General features: G+C 48.9%; 1 protein-coding gene across 2 annotated transcripts in view; it reads right to left on the bottom strand.

Annotated features, from left to right (window-relative positions):
* Window positions 1-15,054, bottom strand: part of PAPPA (pappalysin 1) — a 257,144-nt gene that overhangs the window by 94,543 nt on the left and 147,547 nt on the right. For both annotated transcript variants that reach the window (XM_065946622.1, XM_065946623.1), the window contains exon 10: window positions 13,457-13,650. In XM_065946622.1, the coding sequence (XP_065802694.1) occupies window positions 13,457-13,650 (194 nt within the window). The remainder of the gene's footprint in view (window positions 1-13,456; window positions 13,651-15,054) is intronic.

The raw sequence follows: 15,054 nt of genomic DNA, 5'->3' as shown, positions 1-15,054 counted from the left end.
AATATGACCTTCTTAACAATCCTACACCTGCCGCTTTGTTGAAGTTTCCATGAGCAGTGGAAGTCACACACATCCAAGAGTGTGGGCCAGAATTCATTGACATCATGACTGAATGCTCTAAGACGCCTCAGTTCCTCCACTGAAAAATCAGATGACGAGAGCTACTTTGGAGGGTTGATCCAGGGTTCAACATTACAGTATACTAACACATATATACGGAATTTAGAAAGATGGTAACGATGGCCCTATATGCAGGGCAGAAGAAGAGACGCAGAAGTACAGAACAGACTTTTGAACTCTGTGGGAGAAGGTGAGGGTGGGATGTTTCGAAAGAACAGCATGTATATTATCTGTGGTGAAACAGACCACCAGCCCAGGTGGGAGGCATGAGTCAAGTGCTCGGGTCTGGTGGGCTGGGAAGACCCAGAGGAATCGGGTGGAGAGGGAGGTGGGATGGAGGACTGGGATGGGGAATACGTGTAACTCTATGGCTGATTCATATCAATGTATGACAAAACCCACTGAAAAATAAAAAAAAAAAAAGAAAGAAAAAAACAAACAAAGATCCCTTGCACATCCAAGTGCTGACACATAGCCCTGCAAGCCAGAAACACGCTTAACATTCCCCTCTGGTGCCCCTTCTCACTTCTTTCCTCCTGGTTCTAGAAGAAGACAGTCCTGGGCATGAATTCTAGATTTCCCTGCCTCGCCCCTAGCTGGTTGTAGAAACTTGGGTAAGTTATTAATATTTAACCTTTGTGAGTCCCAACTTAGCCCTTTGTAAACCAGTGGAAGTTAGTTCCTACTTCCCAGAGGGGCTGGTGGGTATAAATGTGCTAAAAACAGAGTGAAACTCTGGGTAGAGGTCCTGACATGGAGAGCCAGACCATCTATGTCACTGTCATCGGCAGCTATTGTTATTACTATGGTGTCCCTAGTAGCACTGCCATTTATTATTATTTAGTCATTCCTTTGCATCTGTCCCCTCATTATTTTTACTATCAAATAGCCTTTGCGAGTCTCAGCTTAGTGCTCTGCAATCAGCGAAAGTTAGTCATTATCTCTTAGAGGCGTTGGCAGGTGTAGATGTGTTATAACACCGTGAAACTCCGCGTGCTTTCCAGGTAGCAGACTCTGTTCTAGACCTGGCATACCTCAAGGTGTGAGATGGAGCCCAGATACTTGGCAGTTCACGGGACCCGTGGTATGGAAAATCATAGACACAGGCAGATGCAAAGTACTGATAAAAGGCCGCTTGTGCTGGGCCATGGATGGTTCCAGAAGCGCTATGTGGTATCAGAGAGTGAGGGCCGCACATGGCCTGGGCTGATCAAAAGAGGCCACATCAAAGAGGCGCTGGTTGAAGCAGACCTTGAAAGGTAGTTAAGCTTTAAACGAGAGGACTTCCCTGGTGGTCCAGGGGTTAAGAATCTGCCTACCCAGGCAGGAGACCCCGGTTCCATCCCTGGGCCAGGAAGATCTCGCGTGCCACGGAGCAGCTGTGCCCGTGAATCACAATTGCCAGCCACCACGACTGAAGCCCACGCTCCAGGGCTGGGGTGCTCTAAGTACTGAGCTTGCATGCTGCAGGTACTGAAGCCCGCCCACTCTAGAGCCCGTGTTCCAGAACAAGAGAAGGGAAGGCGCTACAGTGAGAGGCCTGGATACCGCAGTGAAGAGGAGCCCCTGCTCACCTGGAGGAAGCCTGTGCAGAGCAAGGAAGACCCAGCACAGTCACAAATAAAGAAATTCCTTTTTAAAAGGTGGGTGAATGAAGGACGGTGTTTCCATGTAGAAGAAATGGAAACTCCAAGGTCTGTCTGCGGATTGCAGATGGGTCCATTCTGTCTGGCAGGCTCATGTCTAATGAACCTGTTAAGACAACAGGCCGTGAGGAAAAGCTGAGAGAAACAGACCGTGGAAGACCTTACCTGCTAAGACTCTGGGATTTTATACGCCGTGGGGAACAATATAGATCTTTCACAAGCGAGAGATCCCTGAGACCAATATTTATTGTCAACGATGGAAAAGGTACTACAAAAGGAAAAATCCTCCAATAAAGATACATGCAGACTCAAATGATTTAAGATGATGTATCACACAAAGATAAATATGTCATATTTCACTTTGGGAACAAAAGAAGGGCTACTCCAAAAAAAAAAAATTCTTGGGAGAAGTAGAGTGTCTACTGTAAAGACGTGGGCTGTGGAGCCTGAAATCACTGGCTTCACTCCTGTTCCACCACCCGGAGGAAGGGCTCTATATGGACTTCTGCTTCCCCATCTGTGAAATGGGAACACACTTCTTACTAGATTATGAGGATTTAATGTCATAACCAAAGTGAATCCGTGTAGGCAGCAGTTATTACCTGCCAAGCAATGTTCCGTGTGCTCTTTGTGGGCCGTTTTCTAGAATACTCGCAGTTGCCAGTTCATCTCCCTATTAGACAGATGAGGAGATGGAGGCAGAGAGAGGCTACAGTCGCCCTGGGTCTCACCATAGGCGGCAGCACGGGGATGTGATAGACTCGAACGGCTCCAGTGGGGTGGCTCAGGGTCTGCTTGTGGCTACTTCATTTCAAATTCGTTAGAAGTTCAGTTCCTTAGTTCCCTGAGCCACATCTCCAGGGTTCGATACAATAGGTGGTGAGGCGCAGCAGTGCCAGGATAGAACACGTCCACTGTCACCGAAAGTCCTATGGGGGATGGATCTGGAGGCTGGCTCTCTACACTGACCCGGTTCTACCTTCTCTGGCACATAAACCGACCACAGCTCCCCTGTGCGTGTCAGTCTATCTCCTTCCTGCATGGCTCTGCATTACTTCTCTCTTCCCAGACACCTTGCCTCAGGCAGCTGTGTTGCAGACCTCGGCATCACCCTGGCAGCAGCCACCATTCCTGAGAGCAGCATCCTGCCAGCAGGCCAGATCTCTCCCAAACTCACGTCTATTTCCCAGGATGGAGAAAAATGCAGGCTTCAGGCAAGCATCCCCTTCCACCAGCTGGATGTATGGGTCCAATTTGGGAAAGGTCTCAGGGCACGCAGGAGCCCTCCAAGGAAGGCTTTGCTGAACCCCCCAACACAGAATCTTGCCCCTCACCACGGGTACCTATCACGTGCCTCTCTGAGTCCACTTCTCCCTGAAAAATGAACATGCTACAAATATATCCTGGCACATGGATCTGGCCAAAGAATTAGGTGAGTTTTAAAAAAATCTGTGTCTGTGTGGTGAGGAGGGTAGAAAGCTCTTTTTGGTCTGATTCTACAGACAACAGGCTTTCCAGGTGGCACAATGGTAAAGAATCCTCGTATCAAAGCAAGAGATGCCAGACACACATTTGATCCCTGCTTTGGGAAGAACCCCTGGAGAAGGAAACGGCGACGCACTAATCCACTCCAGTATTCTTGCCTGGGAAATTCCATGGACAGAGGAGCCTGGAGGGCTCTTATGGTCCATGGAGTTGCAAAGAGTCAGACACAACTGAGGGAGTGAGCATGCAACTTCTGTAGATTGTCTAGGTTAATTTTTAAAAGTAAGAATGTTGGGGTGGAGAGTGGGGGGCAGGGGGGTTGCAAAACAAACAAATGAACACACACACACACACACACACACACACACACACACACACACCCCAGAAGCAAAATGCTGTGTACACCAACATCCAACTCTCCTCAGACCCCCATCCTTCGGGCCTGGCTTGAGAAAGTTTACTTCCAGACTTGAAGAAACGAGCATGTGGTTTTGGGGACAGAATCCAATACCACCGAAGCCGCGGGCTCAGCAAGCTCAACCGGCTGCTGCTTCCTAAGCGTATTACGGTCTCGGAGAGCAAACGCTGTTTACATATTTGACATGTTTCTTGGGTACAGGACATGAAACTAAATTATACAGCAAAGACCATGCTGGCTAAACACCGGTGCCCCCACTTAAAAGAACAACAATAATTTAAAAAAACAGAAAGAAGAGAAAATGAAAGACGAGGATGGAGTTGGCTCTTGAGGGAGCCTGAGTGGACGGCAAGGAAGGAGGGAAGGGGTCTGGTCCTGAAGGGAGGAGGAGGGAGGGATGATGTGGAGAATACAGACAGCGAGATGGGAGGGGGTGGGCTGAGAGATGCAAGAGAGACAAAGGCCTAGGGATCTTGCAGGAGGGGCTGTGGTGTGAACTGGCCCGGCCGTGTCTGCTCTCCGCAGAGAGCCAGTGGAAGCCGCCCCAAACCACAAAGCCTGGCTTGTTCTTGGGCTGCAAGACAGGAGTCGACTGGCAAGCGAGAGCCTTCTCTGCCCCACGAAGCACCTTCCTGGTCACCCGTGCGTGTCTGCTGCCCCCGCCAGCGTGCCCCTCCCCGTCAATGCGCATGTCTCTAAGAGTCACTCCACGTGCCTGCGTGCCACAGTGGTGTGCCCAGGTTTTCCTTTCCTTCTTAGAAGTACCTGTGTCAGTGTTCCCTGTCCTCCCAGGACACTACAGATGCCTTGAGGGTAGGGGTTGAACTCTTCATCTCAGCCTCGACTCCCTGATGGAAAGGATGCTCTAGACATAGTGAAAGGTTGAAGGCCACAGGAGAAGCGGACGGCAGAGGATGAGATGGTTGGATGGCATCACCGACTCCATGGACATGAGTTTGAGCAAGCTCCAGGGGTTGGTGATGGACAGGGAAGCCTGGCATGCTGCAGTCCATGGGGTCACAAAGAGTCGGACACGACTGAGTGACTAAACTGAATGGCAACATAGTAGGTTCACAATAAGACTCCAGTGGGTTTTGAACCCAAATATCAGAATTGCTTTCTAACAGATAGGGATTGAGGTGTTTAGGGAAGTTATTTCATCACAGCCGACTCTTAAGTGAAATAAGACCAAGAGACTCTCAAAGTCTCTCTCTGCTTAGATTTTTGTAGTCCTAAAGAGTGTTCCTTTAAAAAATAGCAACACAGAACTCAATATTTCCTCATTGGATCCCTCAGTTGCTAAAACTCCATGGGCAGAAAGAAACACTTCTTTAAAAAGATTTTAGTTGCTATCAGAAGGAAAACTACATCTGTGGATCAACTGTCTCATCCTCGACAAGCACCTGCCATAGGAATGCTGTCACTCCTGTTTTACAGATTGGGTAGAGGCAAGGAGAACCAGCTTGCTTGGAGGGACAGAGTTGGTAATTGGTGACCCTAGAATCAGAAGCCAGGTTGAGTTGGTCCTAAATCTCATTTTTTTTTTTTCTATAAAACTCTCATCACTCAAAGTTGGGGAGGCATAGTCATAGTGTCTAGCATTTCACAGCTTTGAATAAAGCTTGAAACAGTGAAGGACTTAAGAAGGGAGCAAAGAAGAGGGGTGGAGGAGAGTCTGGTGGAGACCTTTGCTGGGGTCATGAAGATTGTGATAGATTTAAAGTCCCCCCCCGCCCCCAGCCCACGTCTCCCTGCCAAGTCCAGGATGTTATAGCCACCAGGGCAAGGGGGTCCGTTCTGATGCAGGCACTGACTTTCAGGCTTCTGGAGGGACTTTGGGTGTCCCACACCAGTGGGACAGACTGTGACAGGCCATGAGACTAGCTGTTCTGTCTCCTTAGATGACTCACACATGTGCTCTTGAAAAATTATTCAGAAACCACCAGAAGAAAGCAGATCCCTTGGGTCCTTGGGAAAACTGCTTGGAATCTTCTCTGACATTTTGGCGCATCCCCTTGGCCTCCCACTTCCCCCACTACCAGCAGATGCTGTCCCATTTCACCAGCGAGAAGACCTGAACACTCCAGTGAAGGGACCCCAGCACTGAGAACTGAGCCCACAGTTGCCCCCCAACCACAGTCCTTTGCCAACACGAGCATCAGCAGAGAACAGCTCATCCATGCAAAATGTCCACATGGGGCTGTTTCAATGCAATACCAGTAGCTGGTGCAAGAGAAGAGAGAAGTAGAAGAAAGCGTGGCACAGGCAAGACTGTCCACCTCCCACACACATGGAAGGCAGCTCTTCACTTGAGATGAGAAGTGAAACTTCAGAGTTTCATAAGGTGCTTCAAACCACTCTTTCAGGAGGTGCTCCTAGAGGTCAATCCTCACCCTCAAATAAGCATCTGACCTGTTGGCCCCCAACTCAGAATCTCAGAGAAGCTCCTCATCACACTTGGGACAAAGTGTAGGGACTTCCCTTGTCCAGTGGTTAAGACTCTATGTGCCCAGTGCAGGGGGCCTGAGTTCAATCCCTGATCAGGGAGCTAATCCTCCATGCCACTAAGAGCTTATGTGCCACAACTAAAGATCCCACATGTCCCAATAACAACCCAAGATCCTGGGTGCCACAACTGAGGCCTCGTGCAGCTCATAAATAAATAGTGAAGTCTAAATTTTAAGCATCTGAAGGTGGCTCCCACATCATTTTCATAGGCCATCTCTCTTGACATCCCCTGGATCTCATTCTTTATTTCCCCCTGAATTTCTTGTGGACCTTTCAATGGATGCCTGTCTCCCTGTCTCTCTGTCTCTCTGACATGATCGTCCTTCCAACACCCCTCTACTACCCCCAGATTATCCTTCCAGTCACAGCTCAGCGGTCACACCCACAGGAAATATTCACCCACCTTCCCCTTGGCTCCCCGGTCCCAGCATGTCCTAGCCTGCACTGTGGAAGCCTGTGGAAAGATCTCTTGCCCTTACGTCCAGAGGACCCAGTGGATTTCCACTCCCTCCCCCTGGACACAAGGATTCAGGAGACACAGATGCATGGGTCCCTGCATTCTGGGCCTAAGACTTGGGGGCATCAAGGAACACGCACCTCTTGCAATTCCCTTACAAACATCTCAAGGTTTCCCGGGTAGAGTACCTGGTTTTGTGACAAACCTGGCAAACGGAACAAAGGTTCCCCTCCACCTACAATTGTCCTGTTGGTGTTTTCCTTCCTGTGCTCTCCCATAACCCATAAATAATTAGCCATGGAGCCAAAAATCTAAAAAAAAGAAAATCTTTTTTTTTTTTTTTCCCCACATTCAGTGTTCAGCAACTGGAAACATTTCCTGAGCTTCCCCCATATTTTCATGAGCGTGTTGTAAGTGACTTTCTGGAAAGGGTAACACTTAAGCGGAAGGAATGCCTGCCCGCAGGTAGAGATGTTGGTGGCCATGCAGAAACAGTGGGGCCACACTTGGGGTCCTGGAGAGGGGGCTTCCCACTATCCTCGAGCTCCCTGAATGCACACGAGGCAAGAAAACACGCAAAAGGCAGGCTTCCGCTCCTGTTCTCCTGCGTCAGCCACGAAAGCGGGCATGAACTGACTTGCCCTGCACCCAGGCTCCTGTGACGAGCCCCGCGACCTGAATCCTGGTTGGGCCGCTGTCTCTTAGAAGGGCGCGCCCCCTCAACCGAGTCAGTCCCTCGCTCCCAGAGCCTTACTGTCCCCATCTGTCAGAGGAGAGCAGCAATTCCTACTTTTGCAGTGGCTTAAGTCAGATTCAAGGAATTTGATGCGGAGCCTAGCTGAACTTGGAAAATATTATTTTTATAACTTGTCCAGGACCTTCTGAAAGTGGGCAAAGGACTTTTCCATCCCTACATGCTGGCTTTCATCCCTGCTGGCTGAGTAAGCTGATAGCAGTGCGGTTTCTTCCTCGGGGAAACTCCCTCTGAATCTCAGACTCTTGGGCCTTGGCTGCTATTTCCAGCCGGACACACCCCTCCCATGGACTAGTGAGCACTGATGGCTACGCAAGGACCAGCACTCCTCTGGAGTTTCGCAAAGTGCCTGCTCCAGTCCTGAGAGTGCAGGAAACTTGTGTTAACGCGACTGCGCTTATTCACCCAACCAAACGCTGCCTGTGCTTCTGTGCTGTGTGGCTCACTGGAACGAAGGTGCAGAGAGGAGGCCTGACACCAACCGAAGAGGGAATTAACACCTGCACTACCCGACACATGGGAAACTAACAAAAAACCACCACGACAAACAGTGCTAAACTTTTTCTCTGCATTCATTTCCCTAATCCCCACCAAACAGATGCCACCATTTTCTCTTTACAGAGGAGAACACTGAGGTTCCCGGAGGAATAACTGGCTCAAAATTCCCAAATAAAAAGAAAAGCTATGAGGGCAGAGCCACCTCTGCATGATTTCCACTTGACCCCACGGATGCCTATGTTTTCTACCTGCTTACACTCCTCAGGGTAGGATTCCTTCATATGTCCACTTAGTCAAATGCATAAGTCAACAAATCCATCAAGGCAAATTATGATTTGTATTTTAATAGAGGCACACCATGTTCTGGATACGCCAAGGAACAGGTAATAGCGATTCTCAGTGAGATGGCAAAGGACCGATACATCTAATCATGGGTCAGTGGATGCAAATTCAGAATCAGTTACAAAGGAAGGCGAGATGCAAGATCTTCCCGTGTGACCACCAGCTCAGCCCGAGTGCCTTGTGATGGCAGCTTACTGCATCAGAGGCACTCCATCTCATTGAGGATAGCGCTCGTTCTAAGCAAGGCTGTCTTTACTTTGGCTCTGAAACTACAGCCCTGGAAATGCTTAGTTTAAATGTTACCCTCAAAGGATCAGCCAAATAAATCGGTTGGTTGACTGCAGGTCCATAATCCCTGGGAGAGCACTGTGCATTCCGACAGCCTTCGCATCTCCACCACCTCCTGTGTGGGAGGAGGGAGGGGACTGCTTGGACAGGAGGGACCTGGCTTGGGTAGAAATGCGGTGGGGAGCGGGGGGTGTGGGGGAAGGCGGGATGAAGGAATCTCTGCATCTCACTTTGGCAGCCTGTGGTGTAAAGCACCGGAGAAGTGTGAGACCTGGAGACCAAATGAGAACAAGACAGGATCTTTGCAAACACTTGAACCAAACTGTGCTGGGCTTCCCAGAAGAGAGATAACTCTATACTTTCAATTTGTTCCATTTTTGTTCTGTCTCAGGGACCTCTTGAATTCCAGCAGGGCTGGGAAGGTGCACGGCCAAAACATCCCAAGAATGTCTCCTTATTATAGGATGTTCAGCCCGACGCGCACAGCCAGGGAGGTGTGATGCTTCTGATAACATTTGGATATAAGACTCGATGTTCGGGGCGAGGAGCTTAGCTCTTACCAAATTTCGGCATCTTATTTGAGGGGGATGGACAAGCAAGACCGGGGACTTTGAGAAGTGGAGGGTTCACGCAAAAGTGGAAATGAAAATTTTAATCATTTTCTAGACTCATCTAGCACAGAGAGGTAGAACAGCCTGCCTGCTGACTGACAGGGCTGCTCCTCTCGAGAGCATCCTCACATTATGGTCTTGCACACTCACAAGGTCAAGGTTGGGTCTCCTTCTTCTTTGGTTTCTTCCATGGGCCCTAGCACAGAGCCAGGAACATGACTCCAATAAACACCTGCATTTATCATTTTTGCAGCATCAGGGGAAAATACAGAGACTAGGACAAAACTGGCTTATGAAGAGGAAATGGACATGACTGTGGTCACTTCATCACTCTCCAAGTGGATAGAGTGTCCCAGTGAACACCAGGGTACCAGCAACGGGGACGCCTAGACAGAGTGGGGCCAGCCTGAACTCAAGCTGTGGGCAGTGCCTGGGAGATTTTCGCTGTTGTTGTTCAGCAGCTAAGCTGTGTCTGACTCTGTGACCCATGGACCGCAGCACACCAGGCTTCCCTGTCCTTCACAAACTCCTGGAGTTTGCTGAAACTCCAAATGAGTCGGCTCTTCGCATCAGGTAACCAAAGTATTGGAGCTTCAGCTTTGGCCTCAATCCTTCCAATGAATATTCAGGGTTGATTTCCTTCAGGATGGACTGGTTGGATCTCCTTGCTGTCCAAGGGACTCTCAAGAGTCTTCTCCAGCACCACAGTTTGAAAGCATCAGTTCTTCAGTGCTCAGCCTTCTTGATGGTCCAACTCTCAACATACATACAAAATTACTGGAAAAACCATAGCTTTGACTAGACGGACCTTTGTCAGCAAAGTGATTTCTCTGCTTTTTAATATGCTGTCTAGGTTTGCCATAGTTTTCCTTCCAATGAGCATGCGTCTTTTATTTCATGGCTGAAGTCATCGTCTGCAGTGATTTTGGAGCCCAGGAAAATAAAATCGGTCACTGCTTCCACTTTACCCCTTCCATTTGCCATGAATTAATGAGATCGGATGCTATGATCTTAGTTTTTGAATGCTGAGTTCTCAGTCAGCTTTTTCACTCTCCTCTTTCACCCTCGTCAAGGGGCTCGTTAGTTCCTCCTCATGCACCTCACGGAGTGTGCACGGTACAACCAACGCAAAGAGCTATCCATCCATGGCTCTTTCCACCTGATTCACAGTGACATTTTTCAGGAACCCGGCTACTCCCAGCTCCTGAACAGGACCACACACTCCCACACTCCCAGGGTTGCCTTCCAGGAGAACCTTTCCATCCTCAATTCCCCACTAGGGGCTGTGTGACCTTGGGGAAACCACTCCACGTCTCGGTTTCTCCAAGGTGAGCAGTAATTCTTCCCTTGAAGAATGGCGAGGGACTTGGTTAGGAAGCACGTGTGAGGGCCCAGCTCCATGGCTGGAGGACCTCGACGACCGCTGGTCCCCTCCCCACTCTCTGCCCTGTGCTTCGGGACCGCTGCGTGGACCTGGGCTCTTGCATTTGCAAGGCCTGCTCCTGGAGGATGCTCGCGTGTGTGTGCCTGCCTGTGTGTGTATAAAAGAGACAGAGAGAGAGGAGGAGGAAGGAGGAGGAGGAGTGTATAATTGGGTTAAGGGAAGGGAAGGTGCTCACGGGGCATCTAAGAAGCCCACAACTCCCTCCCTCAGGCCATCAACCTCTTCCCTGGAGGCCCTGACAGGGTGAAAATTAACCACCATCCTCCTCTAGTCACCACGCAGGGTGATGAAGGCCACGGTCACACTTCCTCCTCTTCTCTGCTGTCAGAAGGAAGCTATGTCTACCCTCCAAGAAGGGGCCTGACTCAGTTGTGCAGGCTGTTACGTGTGCTGTGTGTGTGTGTGCACATGTTGGTCTGTGCACGACGGGGCTGGTGTGGGAATGGCTTCTAGGCACTCGCTTTGAGACAGGGAACTGGGGGGACTTTTGTTCTGCCAGCCCCCAGACCCCCCGTCCGGCCCTGCACCCGGGCGGCACACACCTCCCCACCCCTGACCCTGTGTTCCCCAGCGGGCTGATCTCATTATGGCAAATTTAGTTACAGCTGAAGTCCCCCTGTAACAAAGATTATGTCCAAGCCCAGAGTAATGGAACCTAGTCGATTTCATTAAAATAAAATTGGTTACAATGAATAATTCAATAGGATGATTTTGTTTCCTCAGCCCCTCTTTGTAGATCGAAGCGCGAGTATTTATAATGATTTTTTTTTTTAAATTGGATTGTTGTTTAGGAAGAGATAATCACCCATGATTCCTGACAGCCCCCTCCTTCCCAGACTGCAATAATTGCCCAGGAGAAGTCTCTTTTCAAATGCTAAGACTGGAAAATTCTTTCTCTCCTTTTCTCACATTAGTAGCAATAACCTTTGGTGGTTTATAAGCACAGCTGTTACCTCAACACATGGTCATGTGAGATTCTGAGTGCGTTAATAATACCCTTGTTTGAATGATGTTTTTAAAACATTTCTAGAAGCTGGATGGCAGGGTTGAATCTGGAATGCCTTGCCCTATCACTGACCAGCCCTGTTGTACCTAAAGCAGGACATTCCTTATGAGAAAGGTAGCAACGTGTGTGTTTACCTACAATTAATTAACACACATCGCTTGAGCTCCTGGTCTTACCTAAAACCTGTGCTTGAAGATGGGGAACAAAGTAAATGAAACCTTAAAACTCTTTTCACAAAACTAGCAGCCTGAGGGGGAAGCCGATACAGAAACGGGTAATTAGCGTTCAGAGCATGGGTTTCACCCAAAATGATCTCAGCAAGTACAGAGGCGGCATGGGGCAGAATGAGCGTAGGCAAGCATTCATTCATTGATTCATTCGGTCATTCATGCACCCAGCTAGCACTACACACGACAAACATTCGGGAATACCTGGCTTATATTTCTTTCCACCCTCCTCAGGGACAGTCCGAAACAAACGAATACATAATCTGACGCAGGTAAACGCAATCAGATAACAGAACACATGATCAAATAAACACTATAAGTGAGGTTAGACTCCTTTGTACCTCTTCCAGTGATGTTCCCTGGGCCCCAGGAGGAGGTCCCATGTGTCTTTCATCTAGAAACCAGGCCCCTCCGCCCTGGCCTCACCCCTCCACCGACCATGAGTCAGGCCAGCAGTGTTGGAGAGGAATGGGGAGACAGAACGGCTCTCCTGCAAGGCCAGGTGGGCGGCCGGCCTCTGAAACGGCCGTGGGGCGGGGTGGGAAGAAGCACTGGTGTGTCTCTGGGAAACGGGAGTCTCGGAAGAAGGCAGGTGGTCACTGAGTGGGATAATTGGAGAGGGGGCTCTGGGGACAGCAGGGCCATCCCTAGAATCACACAGGCTCCGGCGGCCCCAGTGCTCTCGCTCCCTCGGCTAAGCTGATGTTCCCTCGGGGAAGAACCCTGGGACATAAATAGTGCATTCGAGAACGAGGAATGAGTCACAGCTTTTGAGAGTTGGGAAGGTCCTTGGAGAGCATCCAGCTCAACTACTCTCTAATTTAAAGATGGGGAAAATGGGGCCCGGAGAAATGGGAAGACTAGTCCAAAGCCGCACGGCGCATCCACGATGGAGATACCATATTCACGAGAGCGTGCTGGAGGAGTACGTGACGAGACACCCTCCCCTGTCAAAAGTGAGACTCGCCCTGAGAATCTGTTCTCATACCATTGAATGCCAGTGGTATATCCAAAATGGAGTGCTTTTCCCAAATACGACTGCTAGCAGAGACACAGGAGAGTCATTACCCCTACTGTGCTAATGCTTCTTGCCCTTAAAAACTCCAAATCCAATTGCTGACCAACAAGTCTCATGAGATCTCAGAATTACATTTGGCTATTGGCGGCAACATGGATGGACCGAGAGATTATCGTACGCCGTCAAGGTTTGCCAAAGCTTTCCAGGACACCAAATCGGTCACTCCTAAAGGAAATCAAACCTGAATATTCACTGGAAATAAACTGATGCTGAAGCTCCAATACTTTGGCCACCTGATGCAATGAGCCGACTCACTGGAAAAGACCCTAATGCTGGGAAAGATTGAAGGCAAAAGGAAAAGAGGGCAACAGAGGACGAGATGGTTGGATGGTATCACCGACCCAGTGGCTATGAATTCGAACAAACTGTGGGAGATAGTGCAAGTCAGGGAAGCCTGGAGTGCTGCAGCCCATGGGGTTGCAAATAGTCAGACACAACTTAGCAAGTGAACAACAAAGGAGGTATAGTCAAGTGGCCATGTCCAGCGACACTGCCTTTGTGATGGGCAGCCTTGAGGGGCAGAGCAGCGATCTGCAATGTCTGCAGGAAACGCCAGGCGTGGCTGGGCGCTTACCTGGGACGCTGCTGGCTGGCCAATGATGACCCAGCCTGGGCACTGCTGGTCTTGGTGGGACACTGTGGCATTGGACGCCCACTGATCCAGGAATCCCTGGGGCGTGTAGACACCACAGTCCTTGATGCTGGTTTTCTGTTCAAACTCCTCACATACTCCGTCACCATCATGGAAATAGCACCGGCTGGGTTCATCTGCGGGAGACAGACATCAAAGGGAGAGAACAGATCAGTGTCTGTTCTTTGGCGCTGGCTGCCACCAGCAGTTATGGAATCAGATACACAGAATCATCAGCATAGTCAAGCCCACAACTGATGGTCACCACTGACTGTTATTCAGGTTTTACAATGGAGATCTTACCATATGAGGCAACACTGATGAACCTGGAGGACATTACATGAAGGGAAAATACCATATGATTCCGCTTATATGATGCATATAAAACAACCTCATAGAAGGAGAGAGTAGAATGGTGACTGCCAGGGGCTGGAAGGAGGGGGGTTGAGATTTCAAATCCACTATCTAAACGGTATAAAGCTTTGTTACACAGGATGAATAAGTTCTAGCAATCTGACGTACAACATTGTGACTATAGATAAAAAAAAAAAAAAAACACAAAAAAACTGTATGTACACTTAAACATTTAAGAGGGTAGATCTTGTATTATGTGATTTTTACTACATAACATACACACACATTAACAAACACTTCCACCTTCATACCCCTTGTGAGCCCCACAGTGACCTTGTGAGAAAGATATTATTTAAATTATGATTTCAGTCTTCTCAATTAGCAAACTGAAATCCTGCATGTCTTAAATAACTTTCCCAAGGTCATGAAAAGTGTTCATGCCGGATCCTGATTTTAAACTCGGGCTTTCACTGTCCAAGTTCTAGGTACATTATCTGCCACCACAGCACTTCATAGTCTTAAACTGACTATTTTGACTAATTAACTGTAAATAGGATTACAGTCTGACATAGAGTGAACTGTTATATGAGAGCCTCTGGCTTCAGTCCCGAGTCTGTAACGAAATCGTTCTGTTCCTTCAGACAAACCTCTTTCCCTCTTCTGGGCTCAGTCATCATTGAAGGGGGAGAAACTGCTAAAACTCCAGGAGCCCTTCCTATCTAAGGTGCTATCTTCTAGATACCTGCTGGATATCTTAGGTATTTCAGTTAAAGGCCAAGTGAGTTCTCAAGCTCCTGTGTAACTCAAATCATAGCCAGGAGTTCTGCCTGGGACAGTTTAAAGCTGCAGCTGGCTGCCATGACTCTCACTGAGCTGCAAGAACAAAACTCAAGAGAAGCAGAGTTAGCTGGATGCCTTCTTTTTTTTATTTTTTTAACTTTCAATTTTGTACTGGGCTATAGTCAATCTAGTGGAAAAGACCCCGATGCTGGGAAAGATTGAGGGCAGGAGGAGAAAGGGGAGGCAGAGGATGAGATGGTTGGATGACATCACTGACTCAATGGATATGAGTTTGAGCAAACTCTGGGAGATGGTGAAGGACAGGGAAGCCTGGCGTGCTGCAGTCCATAGGATCAGAGTCAGACACGACTGAGTGACTGAGCAACAACATAGCCGATTAGCAATGT

This window comes from Muntiacus reevesi, chromosome 10 (assembly GCF_963930625.1).
Source record: "Muntiacus reevesi chromosome 10, mMunRee1.1, whole genome shotgun sequence".
NCBI lineage: Eukaryota > Metazoa > Chordata > Mammalia > Artiodactyla > Cervidae > Muntiacus > Muntiacus reevesi.
This window is presented reverse-complemented; position numbering and strand designations above follow the sequence as displayed.